At 68.5% G+C, this 13,619-nt stretch overlaps 3 protein-coding genes across 5 annotated transcripts; 2 read left to right on the forward strand and 1 right to left on the reverse strand.

The window, feature by feature from the left end:
• Nucleotides 1-792: 792 nt before the first annotated feature.
• On the forward strand, nt 793-7,533 carry SYVN1 (synoviolin 1). 2 transcript variants are annotated; one of them, XM_062195861.1, is made up of 16 exons: nt 793-890; nt 1,606-1,754; nt 1,906-1,998; nt 2,084-2,236; nt 2,331-2,379; nt 2,782-2,885; nt 3,278-3,404; nt 3,593-3,692; nt 4,145-4,210; nt 4,298-4,414; nt 4,493-4,653; nt 4,902-5,030; nt 5,114-5,272; nt 5,360-5,546; nt 6,208-6,356; nt 6,433-7,533. In XM_062195861.1, the coding sequence occupies exons 2-16, from the start codon at nt 1,623-1,625 to the stop codon at nt 6,537-6,539; spliced, it is 1,833 nt and encodes a 610-aa protein (XP_062051845.1). In that variant the 5' UTR covers nt 793-890; nt 1,606-1,622; the 3' UTR covers nt 6,540-7,533. The 2 variants fall into 2 exon arrangements, with proteins under 2 accessions (XP_062051845.1, XP_062051844.1); XM_062195860.1 differs by lacking the exon at nt 793-890 and adding an exon at nt 997-1,093.
• On the reverse strand, nt 7,439-10,209 carry MRPL49 (mitochondrial ribosomal protein L49). Of its 2 annotated transcripts, none has more exons than XM_062195862.1 (4): nt 10,101-10,209; nt 9,242-9,392; nt 8,808-8,932; nt 7,439-8,722 (listed from the first exon to the last, which is right to left on the reverse strand). In XM_062195862.1, exons 1-4 carry the CDS (start codon nt 10,176-10,178, stop codon nt 8,576-8,578), a joined length of 501 nt encoding a protein of 166 aa, XP_062051846.1. In that variant the 5' UTR covers nt 10,179-10,209; the 3' UTR covers nt 7,439-8,575. The 2 variants fall into 2 exon arrangements, with proteins under 2 accessions (XP_062051846.1, XP_062051847.1); XM_062195863.1 differs by having other exon boundaries at nt 10,152-10,193.
• A 137-nt stretch (nt 10,210-10,346) lies between these two features.
• FAU (FAU ubiquitin like and ribosomal protein S30 fusion) lies at nt 10,347-11,448 on the forward strand. Its single transcript, XM_062195864.1, has 5 exons — nt 10,347-10,457; nt 10,671-10,753; nt 10,841-10,985; nt 11,108-11,163; nt 11,276-11,448. The coding sequence occupies exons 2-5, from the start codon at nt 10,679-10,681 to the stop codon at nt 11,399-11,401; spliced, it is 402 nt and encodes a 133-aa protein (XP_062051848.1). The 5' UTR covers nt 10,347-10,457; nt 10,671-10,678; the 3' UTR covers nt 11,402-11,448.
• The last annotated feature ends 2,171 nt before the right edge of the window (nt 11,449-13,619 follow it).

The following is a 13,619-nucleotide window of genomic DNA, read 5'->3' on the forward strand; positions in this document are numbered from 1 at the left end:
TCCTTCGTGCAGGGCCCAAGCCCAGCCGGCACCAAAGGTCTGTTTCCCCCAGTCCCGCTCCCTTTCGGAGCGCGGCAAGGGTTCCCGCAGCCGGACGGGGCCCGAATGGCCACTGTCTGTTCACGCCGCTCGGAGCCAGCCGGCGTGGGGCCCGGCCCCCGGCAACGCTGCCTCCCGCCCCTAGCAACCACGCACCGGCTCCGCTCTTTCTATAGGCCGGGCCATTTCCCTTCCTCTTCTTATTGGTCCGCGTAACTTTATGGTAACCAATCAGTGCCAGCCACGGGACCAAACACGCCCACACGACTTGGTTGGGAGGGGTGATCCTGGAGGAGGCAAGTTTGTGTTTTCTGTCTCCATTTCTTTCCGAGAGACCCGTATGTATTCAACTGTGGCGAATCTCCCCCGGAATGAGGCTTGAAGACATTTCCCTTTCCTCACGCCCACCGTCAAGTCTGTCCCCTGAGAACCGCCCCCCCCGCGCGCCAAGTGGCACGGTCCCCGAGAAGCTCCTCCTTCAGCCGCCTTGAGGGCTCCGGCGCTGGGCGGGGGCGGGGCCACTCGGCGGCGGGACCGTACCATCTGTGACTACCGGGGGGGACCCCGAGCTCCCTCGTCTCCCGATCCCGTCCCTACCACCTCCGGCTCAGCCCTTCCCCGTGGGCACACATCCCAGATACGGGCTAAGGCCGCGGCTCCCGACGCCACAGGGGCTGCGCGACGAGAGCAAAGGCAGGGCGCACTTGGTACGACCCACGCCGCGCCCCGCGCCGCCGGAAGTGAGGTGTCTTACCCCCGGAGTTCCGGTTCGCAGGGGGTGGGGAGTGTTGTTAACCGGAGCGGCTGCCGCAGTCGCGGGGACCGAGCGGGCTCGCGGCGCTGGGCTCCTGGTGAGTGAGACCGAGGCGGGCCCGCGTTGTGGCCGGGGCCGGGGCCAGGACCTTGTCCTGAGGTCTCGGGCGCCGGCGCGCCCCCCGCGCCCCGCCGCCTGCTGTGGGCCTGTCAGATGGCCGTGCGACCACGGGCGCCGGCGCAGCCTCTCTCCCGGAGCCCGGGCCCGGCCAGCGACCCTCGCAGCTCCTGGCGCTGACAGGTGCGCGGCCGCGAGGGCCACCCGGGCCCCTCCCGGTCCCGCCCCTGCACGCTGCTGGCCGGCCGTTTCTCCGGCGCCCCTGGTCGACACTGCCCCCGGGGGCGGGGGTTGGGGGCGCCAGGGTTCCAGACCGACGTCCCCCACCCGCTCGCGCGGGGGCGCGCGTCCGAGCTGCCCACCCTGGCACAGCTGTCACCGGCGCTGTCGCCTCCCCGCCCCGCGCCCCTGGTGCTTTGGGCTTGGGTCCCCCCCGCCCCGGCGTTGCTGCTGCCCCTCGCTGGCCCCCCCGGAGGAGGCAGCGTGGACAGAGCCCTAGGTGTGGAGGCTGATGCGGGGCTGCGGGCCCTGGCCTCGCCGTGGTCACCGGCCTCTGCCCACTGAGCGCCAGCCTGGGGGGAGCGTGCGTTGTCCCAGCCTGAGGTCTGTGGGCGCCCCTGCACCGTGCCCGGCGCCACGCTGGGTTTGCAGGGCCTGTGCACTCCGCGAGGCGCCCGCCCTCCTTCCCCACGCAGGTCTCAGGGCCAGGGCAATGTTCCGCACCGCCGTGATGATGGCGGCCAGCCTGGCGCTGACCGGGGCCGTGGTGGCGCACGCCTACTACCTCAAACACCAGTTCTACCCGACTGTGGTGTACTTGACCAAGTCCAGCCCCAGCATGGCCGTGAGTTCAGGGCCCCGGGAGGGAGGGGCCTGCGGGGACAGGGGCGGGGCTGGAGGTGAGGCAGGCAGGGGAGAGGAGCAGCTGCAGCCCAGATGCCCAGCTTTGAATAACCATGAGCAGGAAGTGAGGAGCCCGAGTCCCCCGTCCCCAGGTGCTGTACATCCAGGCCTTCGTCCTTGTCTTCCTCCTGGGCAAGGTGATGGGCAAGGTGTTCTTCGGGCAGCTGAGGGCAGCAGAGATGGAGGTAAGGTGTCGGGGGCCCCGGGGCGCGGGGCAGGCGCCGCGCAGGCCGCGGATCTGTGCTCCACCCCCCTCTGCCCACCCCCCAGCACCTTCTGGAACGTTCCTGGTATGCCGTGACTGAGACTTGTCTGGCCTTCACCGTGTTTCGGGACGACTTCAGCCCCCGCTTCGTGGCGCTCTTCACTCTCCTCCTCTTCCTCAAATGCTTCCACTGGCTGGCCGAGGACCGTGTGGACTTTGTGAGTGGGGAGTGGCACGGTGCGGGCCGGGGCGGGGGGCGGTGCGGCCCGGCCCCAGCCCCCCTGACGGGCCCCCTTCTCTGCCCTGGCCCAGATGGAACGCAGTCCCAACATCTCCTGGCTCTTCCACTGCCGCATTGTGTGTGAGTGAGGCTCGGGGGAGGCCGGGGCGGGAGCCGGATAGAGGCGCGGACTGTGGGGGCCTGGGACACGGGGCCCCGGAGCACAGGCAGCCCCTCACCCACAGCTACACAGGAAGAATAATTTTGGAAGTCAATTTGCATCATCTCTGCCTGTTCCACTCCAGGGCCTCTCAACTGCCTGGGCCCCGAGCTCTTTGCCTGCTCACCTGGAGCTTGGGCGGCCAAGGCCCCCGCCCCCCACCCAAGGCAAAACTGGAGACCCCGCGTGCCGGCTTCGGGCAGCATGCCCGCCTGACTAGATGGCTGGGCCCGCGGTGGGCTTAAGGGTGGGACGGTCTCAGAGCAGACAGCGGCTGTCGGGCCCTGGGCTGACCCCCACCCCCCACCCGGGGGTCCCCGCAGCCCTCATGTTCCTCCTGGGCACCCTGGACTTCCTGTTCGTCAGCCACGCCTATCACAGCATCCTGACCCGTGGGGCCTCTGTGCAGCTGGTGTTTGGCTTCGAGGTAAAACTGGCTTGGGAGGTTGGGGGACAAGCCCGAGGTGGCACCGTGTGTGCAAACCCTTGCTGGGCACCTGCTGTGCGGCCGATAAGGAGCCACAGTCGGGGAGACCCACGCCCAGGGGGGTCTGATGCTGAGTGGCTGTCAGTGGTCAGGAGAGATTAGTTTGATGGACAGCCAGGGAGGCGTGTCCCGGGCCGAGCCGCTCACCTGGGTCTCCCTGAGAGGACAGCACTGTTGGGGAGGACCAGTATTCTGTGTTTCACAGAGGCGCAAACGTAGGTTCGGCCAGTTGCCTGAAGTCACAGCCCGCGAGTGGGGGAGCTGGTGGGACGCAGGCTGTGCGCGGAGCCTGGGCGGCTGCGGCAGGGGCGCTGTGTGTGCCGTCCCTGCAGTACGCCATCCTGATGACCATGGTGCTCACCATCTTCATCAAGTATGTGCTGCACTCCGTGGACCTGCAGAGCGAGAACCCCTGGGACAACAAGGCCGTGTACATGCTCTACACGGAGCTGTTCACAGGTGAGCGGCCGGCCCCTCTGTCCGGCCCCGGGGCCCGCTCCACAGGTGAGCGGCCAGCCCCTCCTGCCCGGCCCCCGGGCCCACTCCACAGGTGAGCAGCCGGCCCCAGGCCCACTCCACAAGTGAGCAGCCGGGGCCCGCTCTGCCGGCCGACCCGGTGCCAGGCTGCTCTCCGCGTCCCTCCCCAGGCTTCATCAAAGTCCTGCTGTACATGGCCTTCATGACCATCATGATCAAGGTGCACACCTTCCCGCTCTTCGCCATCCGGCCCATGTACTTGGCCATGAGGTGAGCCCAGCCCCGGCCCCGTCTTCCTGACCCAGCCCTCCTCCACCTCCCCCTGCCGTCACTGCTATGCTGTCCCCCGTCCTCCTGATCCGGCCCTCCTCCCTCTCCCCCTGCTGTCCCTGGTTGCCCTGTTCCCCGTCCTGACCCGGCCCTCCTCCGCCTCCCCCTGCCGTCACTGCTATGCTGTCCCCCGTCCTCCTGACCTCCGTCTCCCCCTGCTGTCCCTGGCCGCCCTGTCCCCCGTCCTCCTGACCCGGCCCTCCTCCGCCTCCCCCTGCTGACCCTGGCCGCCCTGTCCCCCGTCCTGACCCGGCCCTCCTCCCTCTCCCCCTGCTGTCCCTGGCTGCCCTGTCCCCCGTCCTGACCCAGCCCTCCTCCCTCTCCCCCTGCTGTCCCCCGTCCTGACCCGGCCCTCCTCCGCCTCCCCCTGCCATCGCTGGCTCTCCTTTCAGGCAGTTCAAGAAAGCTGTGACAGACGCCATCATGTCCCGCCGAGCCATCCGCAACATGAACACTCTGTGAGTGGGCCCGTCCCGGCCGTCCCACCAGGCTGTGCCCCGGTGCCCTCTGCCCCGGTGCTGACGCGGCCCCTGCCACCCACCCAGGTACCCAGACGCCACCCCGGAGGAGCTCCAGGCGACGGACAACGTGTGCATCATCTGCCGAGAAGAGATGGTGACCGGGGCCAAGAGGCTGCCCTGCAACCACATCTTCCACACCAGGTGGGCCGGGCCCGGCGGCCGCACCCGGGGCCCAGTGGGCCCTGCGGACCCGCTGACCCGGGCCCGGTCTCGCCCCAGCTGCCTGCGCTCCTGGTTCCAGCGGCAGCAGACCTGCCCCACCTGCCGCATGGACGTGCTGCGGGCCTCGCTGCCGGCCCAGTCACCGCCCCCTGAGCCTGCGGAGCAGGGGCAGCCCCCTGCCCCCCACCCTCCACCCCTGCTGCCCCAGCCCCCGAACTGTGAGTGTTCCCCGCGTGGCCATCCGCACTGCTGGGTACCTGCCCTGGGCGGGGGCGGGAGCTGCTCCCTCTGGGCCGGGAAGGAGGTCTTTGAACAAGACCCGGATGTGGGGATTGCCAACCTCAGGCTAGCGCTGAGCTCGGGCCTGTGGCAGCTGGGGACAAAGCCCCCATAGCCAAGCCCCTGCCTGGGAGTAGGTTCTGTCTCAGCTGGGCCTCTTCCTCACCACCCTGTCCTCTCTCTGCAGTCCCCCAGGGCCTCCTGCCGCCCTTCCCCCCAGGCATGTTCCCGCTGTGGCCCCCCGTGGGCCCCTTTGCGCCTGTCCCGCCACCCCCCAGCTCAGGAGAGGCCGCGGTTCCTCCATCCTCCAGTGCAGGTGAGCCTTGTGGGTGTCGCCATGGCCGCGGGCCGCGGGGCACGGCCCAGAAATGCTCATGGCCGCCTGTTCTCGCTCCTCAGCCGCCCTCGCTGGGCCCGGGGGAGCAGCCTCCGCTGCCGGCCCCAGTGCCACTGCCTCCGCCCCAGCACCTGGCGCCGGCCCTGCCCCTGAGGCCGGCCCTGCCCCCGGCTTCCCTTTCCCCCCTCCTTGGATGGGTATGCCGCTGCCTCCACCCTTCGGTAAGCTGGGACGCGGCCTCTCCCGATGGCTCTGCAGGGTGAGGGCAGTGGTAGGCCGGCAGCGCTGACGGAGCTTCCCCCCTCCAGCCTTCCCCCCAATGCCCGTGCCCCCCGCGGGCTTTGCTGGGCTGACCCCGGAGGAGCTGCGGGCTCTGGAGGGCCATGAGCGGCAGCACCTGGAGGCCCGGCTGCAGAGCCTGCGCAACATCCACACGCTGCTGGACGCCGCCATGCTGCAGATCAACCAGTACCTCACCGTGCTGGCCTCCCTGGGGTGCGTGCGTCGGGGCGGGCGGGGCTGCCGAGGGGCCCGGGCTGTCTCCTGCCACACTGTGCCTCCTGCACGTCCCGGGGCTCGGAGCTCCCGCAGACCCCTGGTGCCTTCTATCCTCACACTGTAGGAAGCGCGTCTGGGGTGGCCAGGCGGGACCGGAGTCCATGCGACAGCCCGGTCTGTCCCTTCCTAGTTATCAAAAGTCAGGAGTCCTAGGTCTGGGCTTCAGTTTGTCACCTGACACCCGACAGGGGCTCTGTGTAGTAGAGAGGACTTGGAGCCGGCCTGGCCCGACGTCCAGTGCTAGTCCCATTGCTCGCTTTGCGACCTGCCCTCCCGGGTGGGGGTCACAGGTGACCATGCAGACTCGGCGGGTGGCTTGAGCTGGAGGAAGCGCTGTGGGTTACTCAGTGGGTGCTCTGCAAGGTGCCTGGGCCCCTGCGGGAGACGGTGAGCAGGGTGACAGTGAGCAGGGCGACCGCCCCTGCCTGCAGGGGGCTTATAATCTAGGGGACAGACGCCTGGCCCTGGAGCCACCCAACACTTCACTTGTGTCTGCTGGCCACCGGGGCCACGTGGTTCTCGACTCTGGCCTGCAAAGCTCACCAGGGACAGGAACATGAGCCCAACCCAGGCCCCGCCCCGCCCCTTCTCTTCCCAGGCCCCCCCGGCCTGCCCCTGCCACGAGCCCCCCCGAGGAGGCTGCGCCCACGGTGGCCGCCGCCACCTCCACCGGCCTCCCCAGCTCTGAGGCCACCACCCCATCGCCAGGAGCCTCCCCAGCAGCCCCGGAGATGGAAAAGCCTCCAGGTAGGGGTGGCCAGCCCCAGGGAGGGTCAGAGTCGGGGGCTCCTGTGGGTTCCCCGTCTGAGCCCTGTGTCGGCAGCCCCGGAGTCTGTGGGCGCCGAGGAGCTGCCCGAGGACGGAGAGCCAGACGCTGCCGAGCTGCGCCGCCGCCGCCTGCAGAAGCTGGAGTCCCCTGTCGCCCACTGACACTGCCCCGGCCCCGCCCCCGCTCCGTCCTGCCACCAAGTGCCAGCTCCCTCTGCGTGCACCAGGGAGTAGGAACCCAGCCCTGAGAAGAGGCAGCGGCGTCCCCTAGGCCGAGAGGAGGAGCCCAGGCTCCTGGCTGAGCAGTGCAGCCGGCCCTGGCGCGTGGCGCCCTCCTCGCCCACTCAGCCCTGCATTCACGGGGCCCCGGGGGGCCGAGGTGTCGGCCTCTGAGCAGCTCCCCTCTCCCCCGCCCCTTTCCGGAAGAAGGGGCGCCCCTCTGTGCCCTACTTGTGCGTGGAGTCGCGCTGCCGTGCCGAACAGTATTAGCTCCCGTCCCCAAGTGTGGACTCAGAGGGGCCGGAGACGACGGGGACCGTAAGACTGCTACTCACTTCCTTCCTCGGCCCTCCCCAGGAGTCCCTTGTGGTGGCCGCGCCCCCATGCCCTGTGGCATTTCTGCGTCTTATTGGCAACCACACAACTCAGGGAAAGGAGTGCCGGGAGTGGGGGCAGGTGGGCAGTGGCACCGAGGGACCCCGGCCCTTTCCCGCCCTGCAGCTTCTCAGGTGAGACCCAGCGCCATCTCACCCAGCAGCCACTGCCCAGCCGCGCCCCGGGCTGAGGGCCAGTGTGCCTGCCCCGCGACCCCCGGGAGGCCCCCCCAGCGTGCAGAGCTTTGCCCGAGTTTGGAAGAATCAGAATTCCTTCTCTACCTGGTGTCTTTTGGCTTCGGTTTTTGTCTTCTGGGTGGAAGGCTTGACCCCCGGGGACGAGGGGCAGGAGTGTGGGGTCCAGGGCTTCCCAGTTCAGAGGGGCCCCAGGCTGGGCCCGCAGGAGCCGAGGCCTGCCTGCCCCGGCTCTCCCCTCCCCCTCGGTTTTGTGTTACAAGAGTTGCTGGAAACAGTTTCAAATGATAATTTAATTTGTAAATATTGTACAAATTTTAATAGCTTAAATTGTATATACGGCCAATAAACACTTGCATTAACACTTGGTGGGGCTGTGTCACAGGGGCGGTTCTGTCTCCTTTTCCTTGTGGTAGAAAAGGAGTGAGGCTCACACAGTCAGCAGGCAGGCCAGGCGGCTACACCCGCGTAACCCAGAGAGGCAGCCCAGGGGGTGGGGGTGGGGCACAAAGATGACGCAAAGGTACCAGCAAGTTGGCCGGGGAGTAGGGGCGAGAGGCCAGCATGTTTATGCCTACAAAACCCTGTCCAGCCTTGACCCCAGGCCAGTGGGCAGGGAGGAGCTTCCTGCGGTCGGGCAGCCAGAGCAGGCCCAATACGGAGTGGAACCAAGACCCGGGCTGGGCCTCCACGCTCCATGGGGTGGAGAGCGCCCAGGGGCTGACGTGGGCACCTGGTGACCGCGTGCCAGGCCCTGTGCTTGGGATTTAAGACTGCAAGGACCTGCGCCGGAGTCATCCGTGCTCCCTGTAACCCACACTGGGCCACGTCGCCCGGGACAGGGCCCAGGAACGTGTACGGCAGTGGGCTCCCGGGAGCAGAGGACGCAGTGTGGCAGAGAGCCTGCCTCTGCTGACACCTGCACGGCCCCCCCAAACTGACATTTTTGAATTTTCACCCACTTGAAAGGCCGATCTTCCACGCGCTGGCTCACTCCCCAGCCGCCTGCGACAGTCAGGGCTGGGCCAGGCGAAGCCAGGAGCCTGGAGCTCCATCCAGGTCTCCCGTGCGGGCGGCAGGGGCCCGAGCACTGGCTGTCGCTGCTGCCTCGCAGGGTGCACATCCGGAGGCCGGACTGCACGTCCAGGAGCCGGGACGTGAACCAGGGGTGCAGGTACCTGAGCAGCACCCTTGTTTTTATTACTTCCCCCTATTTCAAAGGCAGTGCCAGAGCCTTTAGAATTTGAACAGCTGCGCCCCGAAGAGAAGAGAAGGCTGCGCTGGGAGGAGAGCCAGCAGCTGGCGGCCCCCCGCTGACACCTGTGCACAGGGGCCCACGGGACCCCACACTGCCACCCCCAAGCCCTGGCCCCGCGGCCCCCGTCCCGGGAAGCATGGTCACACGGGGCCTCAGAAGCCCTTCTCCACCAGCCAGGCTTTGAGCTGCTCGTCAAAGGAGCCCTTGACCCGCAGGGTGCCCGTCACCTCGTTGACCTGGGTGACAGGGGTCCTCCCCAGCAGCGGGCTCAAGAACTCCTCCACATCCTTCTGCAGGGCCTGCAGGGAAACAGCCGTCAGGCGGGCAGCCCTCCCTCCGGAGGACGTCCGCCGCGAGCCCTGGCGGGGCCACGCGCCCACTTACCCAGATGTCCCCCTCCACCTTCCGGATCACGGTCATCTGGCGGTTACCGTGGGTGATGTCCTTGTAGACCGGGACGTTGTGCATCCGAGAACGGCGCACCAAGTAGGGCAGGCTGGGCGGGGGGTCTGACGGGGGACAGCGACACACCCCACTCAGTAAGCCCTCCTGCCGCGGGGCCAGCCGCAGCCGCCTCCAGCTCAGGGACCTCCCCTCTCCTTGTTCCCAGTCGGAACCAAATTGTTCACCTGGTGCCGCACAGGTGCTCGGGCCGACCCCCTAGGGCCAGGTCCCACCGCCCCCTCAGGTCACTGGGGCCCCGCTGCGGCCAATTCTTTCCCCCCTCCACGGGGCATGGAGGCCCAGATCGGAGCGAAGGGCTGGGAGCCTGCAGGCGCTGAGCACCAGCCCCTGGGGAGCCCCCCCATCCCGCTCACCTCTGGGAGGCTGCCAGCCACTAGGGGTGGGGTAACACTCGTGCTTTGGGGGCTCTGGGATGCTGGCGGGGGGCAACAGGCGCTCCACAAACTGGTACTCATCCGTGGATTCCACAAAGCTGGGGTGACCCGGGGGTCCCTGGGCCTGGCTCTGAGAGAGAACAGACAGCGTCCGTCCATTGGCCCACCCAGCGCGGAGAGGCAGCGAGGAAACCTGGCGGAGGGAACCCACGGAGGCGGGAGCCGCAGGCCACGTCTCCCGCCCCAGGGCGCGCGGGGTGTCCCCACGCAGCGGATGCCCCACGTCCGGAAGGATGATCAAGCAAGCACCGCGCGTTCGCATTCACGCACGGGCGCTCTCCGGCCTCGCTCGGACACGGCGCAGGGGAGGCACCTCACCAACCCCCTCCGCGGCCACGAGCGACCCGAACAGTTAGGAACTACAAGGTCACGCTCGGGCTGTCTCCCACCACCAGCCTAGCCGACGGACTCGGCTTCTCCCGACAGCCATCCCGGAGTCCTGCTAGGCCCCGGCTCCCAAACTGCAGCGAAGCCGGCGGACGTCAGGCGCCCGGGGGTCCCAGAAGCGCCGCCCACGGCCCGGGGGCCGGGCCGCGACCCCGCCGAGCGGCTCCTCCGAAAGCCGAGGCCGCGCGTCGGCAGTTTCTCCCAGGGTCGGTAAGCCGGGCCATCCCGCGGCCAGAGTCCAACCCGCACCCCGGGCTCTCCGCCTCCTCCCGACAGGTGCCCTGGATCAGACAGGTAAACTAAGGCCCGGGCAGGTTCGCGGCTTTCCGGGCTACGGCGGATAACCCCGCGCCCCGCCGTCTGCCCTCGGCTCCAAGCTCAGTGCGCTCACCAGCGGCCGGAGCCCGCAGCCCGGCTGCACGCCAACGCGCCAGCTCCGTACCGCAGCCCGCAGCACGACCCCGGCCATCTTGGCCTGCCTTCCGGTCCCGGCCTGGTGCGCGCGCAGCCGGCCCGGCCCCGCCCCTCCTCCCCCGCCCGCGCCCGCCGCCAGGGACGGAAGCACGCCTGCGCGAAGCGAGAGGGGGCGGGACGAGGCCGGCGCGGGGCGGTAACCAAGCGCAGGGGTTCGCGCGGTCGCTCCGCAGTGACGTAGCACGCCGCAGGCCGGGAGTGCGTGCGCGCCCTCGCTTCTTCCTCTTTCTCGACTCCATCTTTGCGCTAGCGGCACGTAGGGGCCGCAGTTCAGGTGAGGCTCGGACGTCGGCTCCGGAGGGCTCGGTTCTGGGTTGGCCGCGAGGTCAGAGGGCGCGGGGGCCCAGTCGAGGCCGGGGCTGCCGTGTGGCCCCGGCCCCATCCGAGCGCCCTGGCGGGGCCCGGCCCTGCCCACGTGATCCGCCGCGGCCCCCTCGGCTCCGGGGTCGGCCGGCCCCGGACCTCACGGCCGCCTTCTCTTTGCCAGCCGCCGACATGCAGCTGTTCGTTCGCGCGCAGGAGCTCCACACCCTCGAGGTGACCGGCCGGGAGACGGTCGCCCAGATCAAGGTAGAAGGCGCCCCGGTGCCCGGCCGAGCTCCGTGTGCTCGCCCTCGCCGCCCGTGGTCACGCGCGCCCTCTCCCCTCTCCCCCTAGGCTCACGTAGCCTCGCTGGAGGGCATCGCGCCCGAGGACCAAGTGGTGCTGCTAGCGGGGACGCCCCTGGAGGATGAGGCCACCCTGGGCCAGTGCGGCGTGGAGGCCCTGAGCACCCTGGACGTGGCCGGGCGCATGCTGGGAGGTGAGCGCGGCCCGGCGGCTTCCTCCGGGGTGGGGGGCTGTTCAGCCATTGCCAGGCCCCCTGGTGCGCCCTGCCGTGGGGCCCTGGTGGTCGGTGGGCTCACCGCCGCCCTCCCTCCGCAGGCAAAGTCCACGGCTCCCTGGCCCGCGCCGGCAAAGTGAGAGGTCAGACTCCCAAGGTGAGCGAGCGCAGTCGATCGCGTCCGGCCTGGGGCGGGGCCTGGGGGAGGGGGTGCCGGGCCCCGGGGTGGGGGGTGGGGGGCCGGGACCTGACCGCCCGGCCTCCCCCAGGTGGCCAAGCAGGAGAAGAAGAAGAAGAAGACGGGCCGCGCCAAGCGACGGATGCAGTACAACCGGCGCTTCGTCAACGTGGTGCCCACCTTTGGCAAGAAGAAGGGCCCCAACGCCAACTCCTAGGCCCTCTGTCATCCCGGCTCCCCAATAAAGCCGCGCCGGCCGTCTCACTGGGTCGTCCGTCCGCACGGGGCGGGGCGGGGGGCTGCTGGGGTCCCCGAGACAGGACAGGGACCCTTGGTGTGGGGGAGGCAGCGGTAAAGCTGCAGGGGGAGGACTGGCCGGGTTTCTGACCCCAAACACTGGGTGCCCCGGGTCCTTCCGGGGAGCCCAGGGGCAGCAGGTGGGCGCTGGGAGGGGGAAGGGAGGAGGGGGCTTGGGTGGAAAGTGAGTGCCGGGCGTGACCTAGGCCGGGCTGTGGCCTGGGGAGGCCCGGGGAAAGGCACCTGGGTTGCGTCCGCTTGGGAACGGTGTTGCCCGTGACACTGGCGCCAGCCGCCGGCGCCCTTTGTACCCTTGCTTGCCCTCCGGTCGTGCTGGGGAATCCCGTCCGTGACTGGGCGATGGGTTCCCTCCCTGGAGCGCTGGCTCGGCCCCTGGGCTCCGGCGCTCAGCCCCGCCTGCTAATTCAGCTGAAGATCCGGCCGCAGGGTACACCCTCGGCCTCGCCTCTGAGTTTGGGTCCCGTTTTTTATTGATTGGCCTTGAACTGCTAGCTAAACCCCCCATCCTCTTGTTGTCACGAGGCCCAAACGGATGTGAGATGTGAGGGAGCGCCCGGCCCGGCGCGATGCTGCTGCCTGGTGAGTAAAACAGGCCGTGGCTGCTGTCCTAGGAGTTGGCTCTGCTGATGCAGAGTGAGGAATAGTTAGGGCTCTGACCAAGGGGATGAGGGGCCTGAGAGTCCTCTGAAGCTGCCGTGGGTGTGAGCTGTGGGGAAGGAGACCAGCCCGGAGAGCATGGGGCAGGCGCGGCGCGGTGCGGTGTGGTGGGTCCCGCGGGGCTGTTAGCCCGGAGAGCACGGGGCAGGCGCGGCGCGGTGTGGTGTGGTGGGTCCCGCGGGGCTGTGTTAGCCGGGAGAACACAGGGCAGGCACGGTGTGGTGTGGTGGGTCCCGCCGGGCTGTTAGCCCGGAGAGCACGGGGCAGGCGCGGTGTGGTGTGGTGGGTCCCGCCGGGCTGTGTTAGCCGGGGCGTTGGGTTTTCTGTCGCTGGAACTGCACTCAGTTCTGGTGGCTGGGAGGTCCAAGGCCAAGAGGTTGCACTGGGGCGGTGCTGTGGTGTAGCAGGTAAAGCCGCCGCCTGTAGTGCCGGCATCCCAGATGGGTGCTGGTTTGGATCCCGGCTGCTCCACTTCCGATCCAGCTCTCTGCTAAGGCCTGGGAAAGCAGCAGAAGACGGCCCAACTCCTTGGGCCCCTGCGCCTGTGTGGGAGACCCAGAAGAAGCTCCTGGCTAAGGATCGGCACAGCTCTGGCCATTATGGCCGTCTGGGGAGTGAACCGGCGGATGAAGACCTCTCTTCCTCTGTAACTCTGCCATTCAAATAAATCTTAAAAAAAAAAAAAAAAGATTGTGTTTTTTGGTGGAGACTGCAGAGTCCCGGCTGGCACCAGGTGTCACATGACGAGAGGGGTGTGTGCAAGACAGCCAGGTGTTCTCAGGTAACTCCAAAACCCCGGGAAAGAAGCTGGCAAGGCCGTGACCCCGTCACCTTTTAGTGGGCGTGTGTGGTTCCACCTCTTACTTCATAGTTGCTTCCCTGCACTGGTGCGCTCCCCAGGTGGCCGCAGAAACCCAGCCGGAGCCAAGCACTGCCTCCAGGTGCTCCGCCTGGGCGCGGGGGCCCAGACATTGGGGCCACCTGCTGCCGCTTCCCCAGGCCACTGAGCTGGGAGCTAGGTGGGCAGTGGAGCTTCCAGGACTCCAGCTGGCCCCGTGTGTGCCGCGGTGTCCGAGTGAGGAGGCAGCCGTCGCGGCATCACTGACGGTAGTGGGGATGAGGATTCAGCTCAGAGCAAGGCTTCGGCGATGGGATGTTGTCACGTGGCCTCGGCCTTGGTAGGAGCGGGAGGCCGAGGCCTGGCCCAGCCGGCCCGGGAGCCCAATCCAGTCTCTGGCTTGAGTTAGGGACTTGGCCGCTGGAGCCGTCTGCACCAGGAGCGTGAGCAGTCGGGCCTTGAGCCTGACATGCTGGCCCAAGGGATGACTTAGCTCCCTGCCATGTGCCTGACCCAGGTGTCTTGGCACTGTGCAGTCACCGCCCCAGCACTGATGGTGGCCCAGCAACGCCACCACGCCCGAGCTCCACCTGCCTGTGTCCTTGGCTCCCAGCGTGGAGTC

Source organism: Lepus europaeus, chromosome 7, assembly GCF_033115175.1.
Source record: "Lepus europaeus isolate LE1 chromosome 7, mLepTim1.pri, whole genome shotgun sequence".
Classification (NCBI taxonomy): domain Eukaryota; kingdom Metazoa; phylum Chordata; class Mammalia; order Lagomorpha; family Leporidae; genus Lepus; species Lepus europaeus.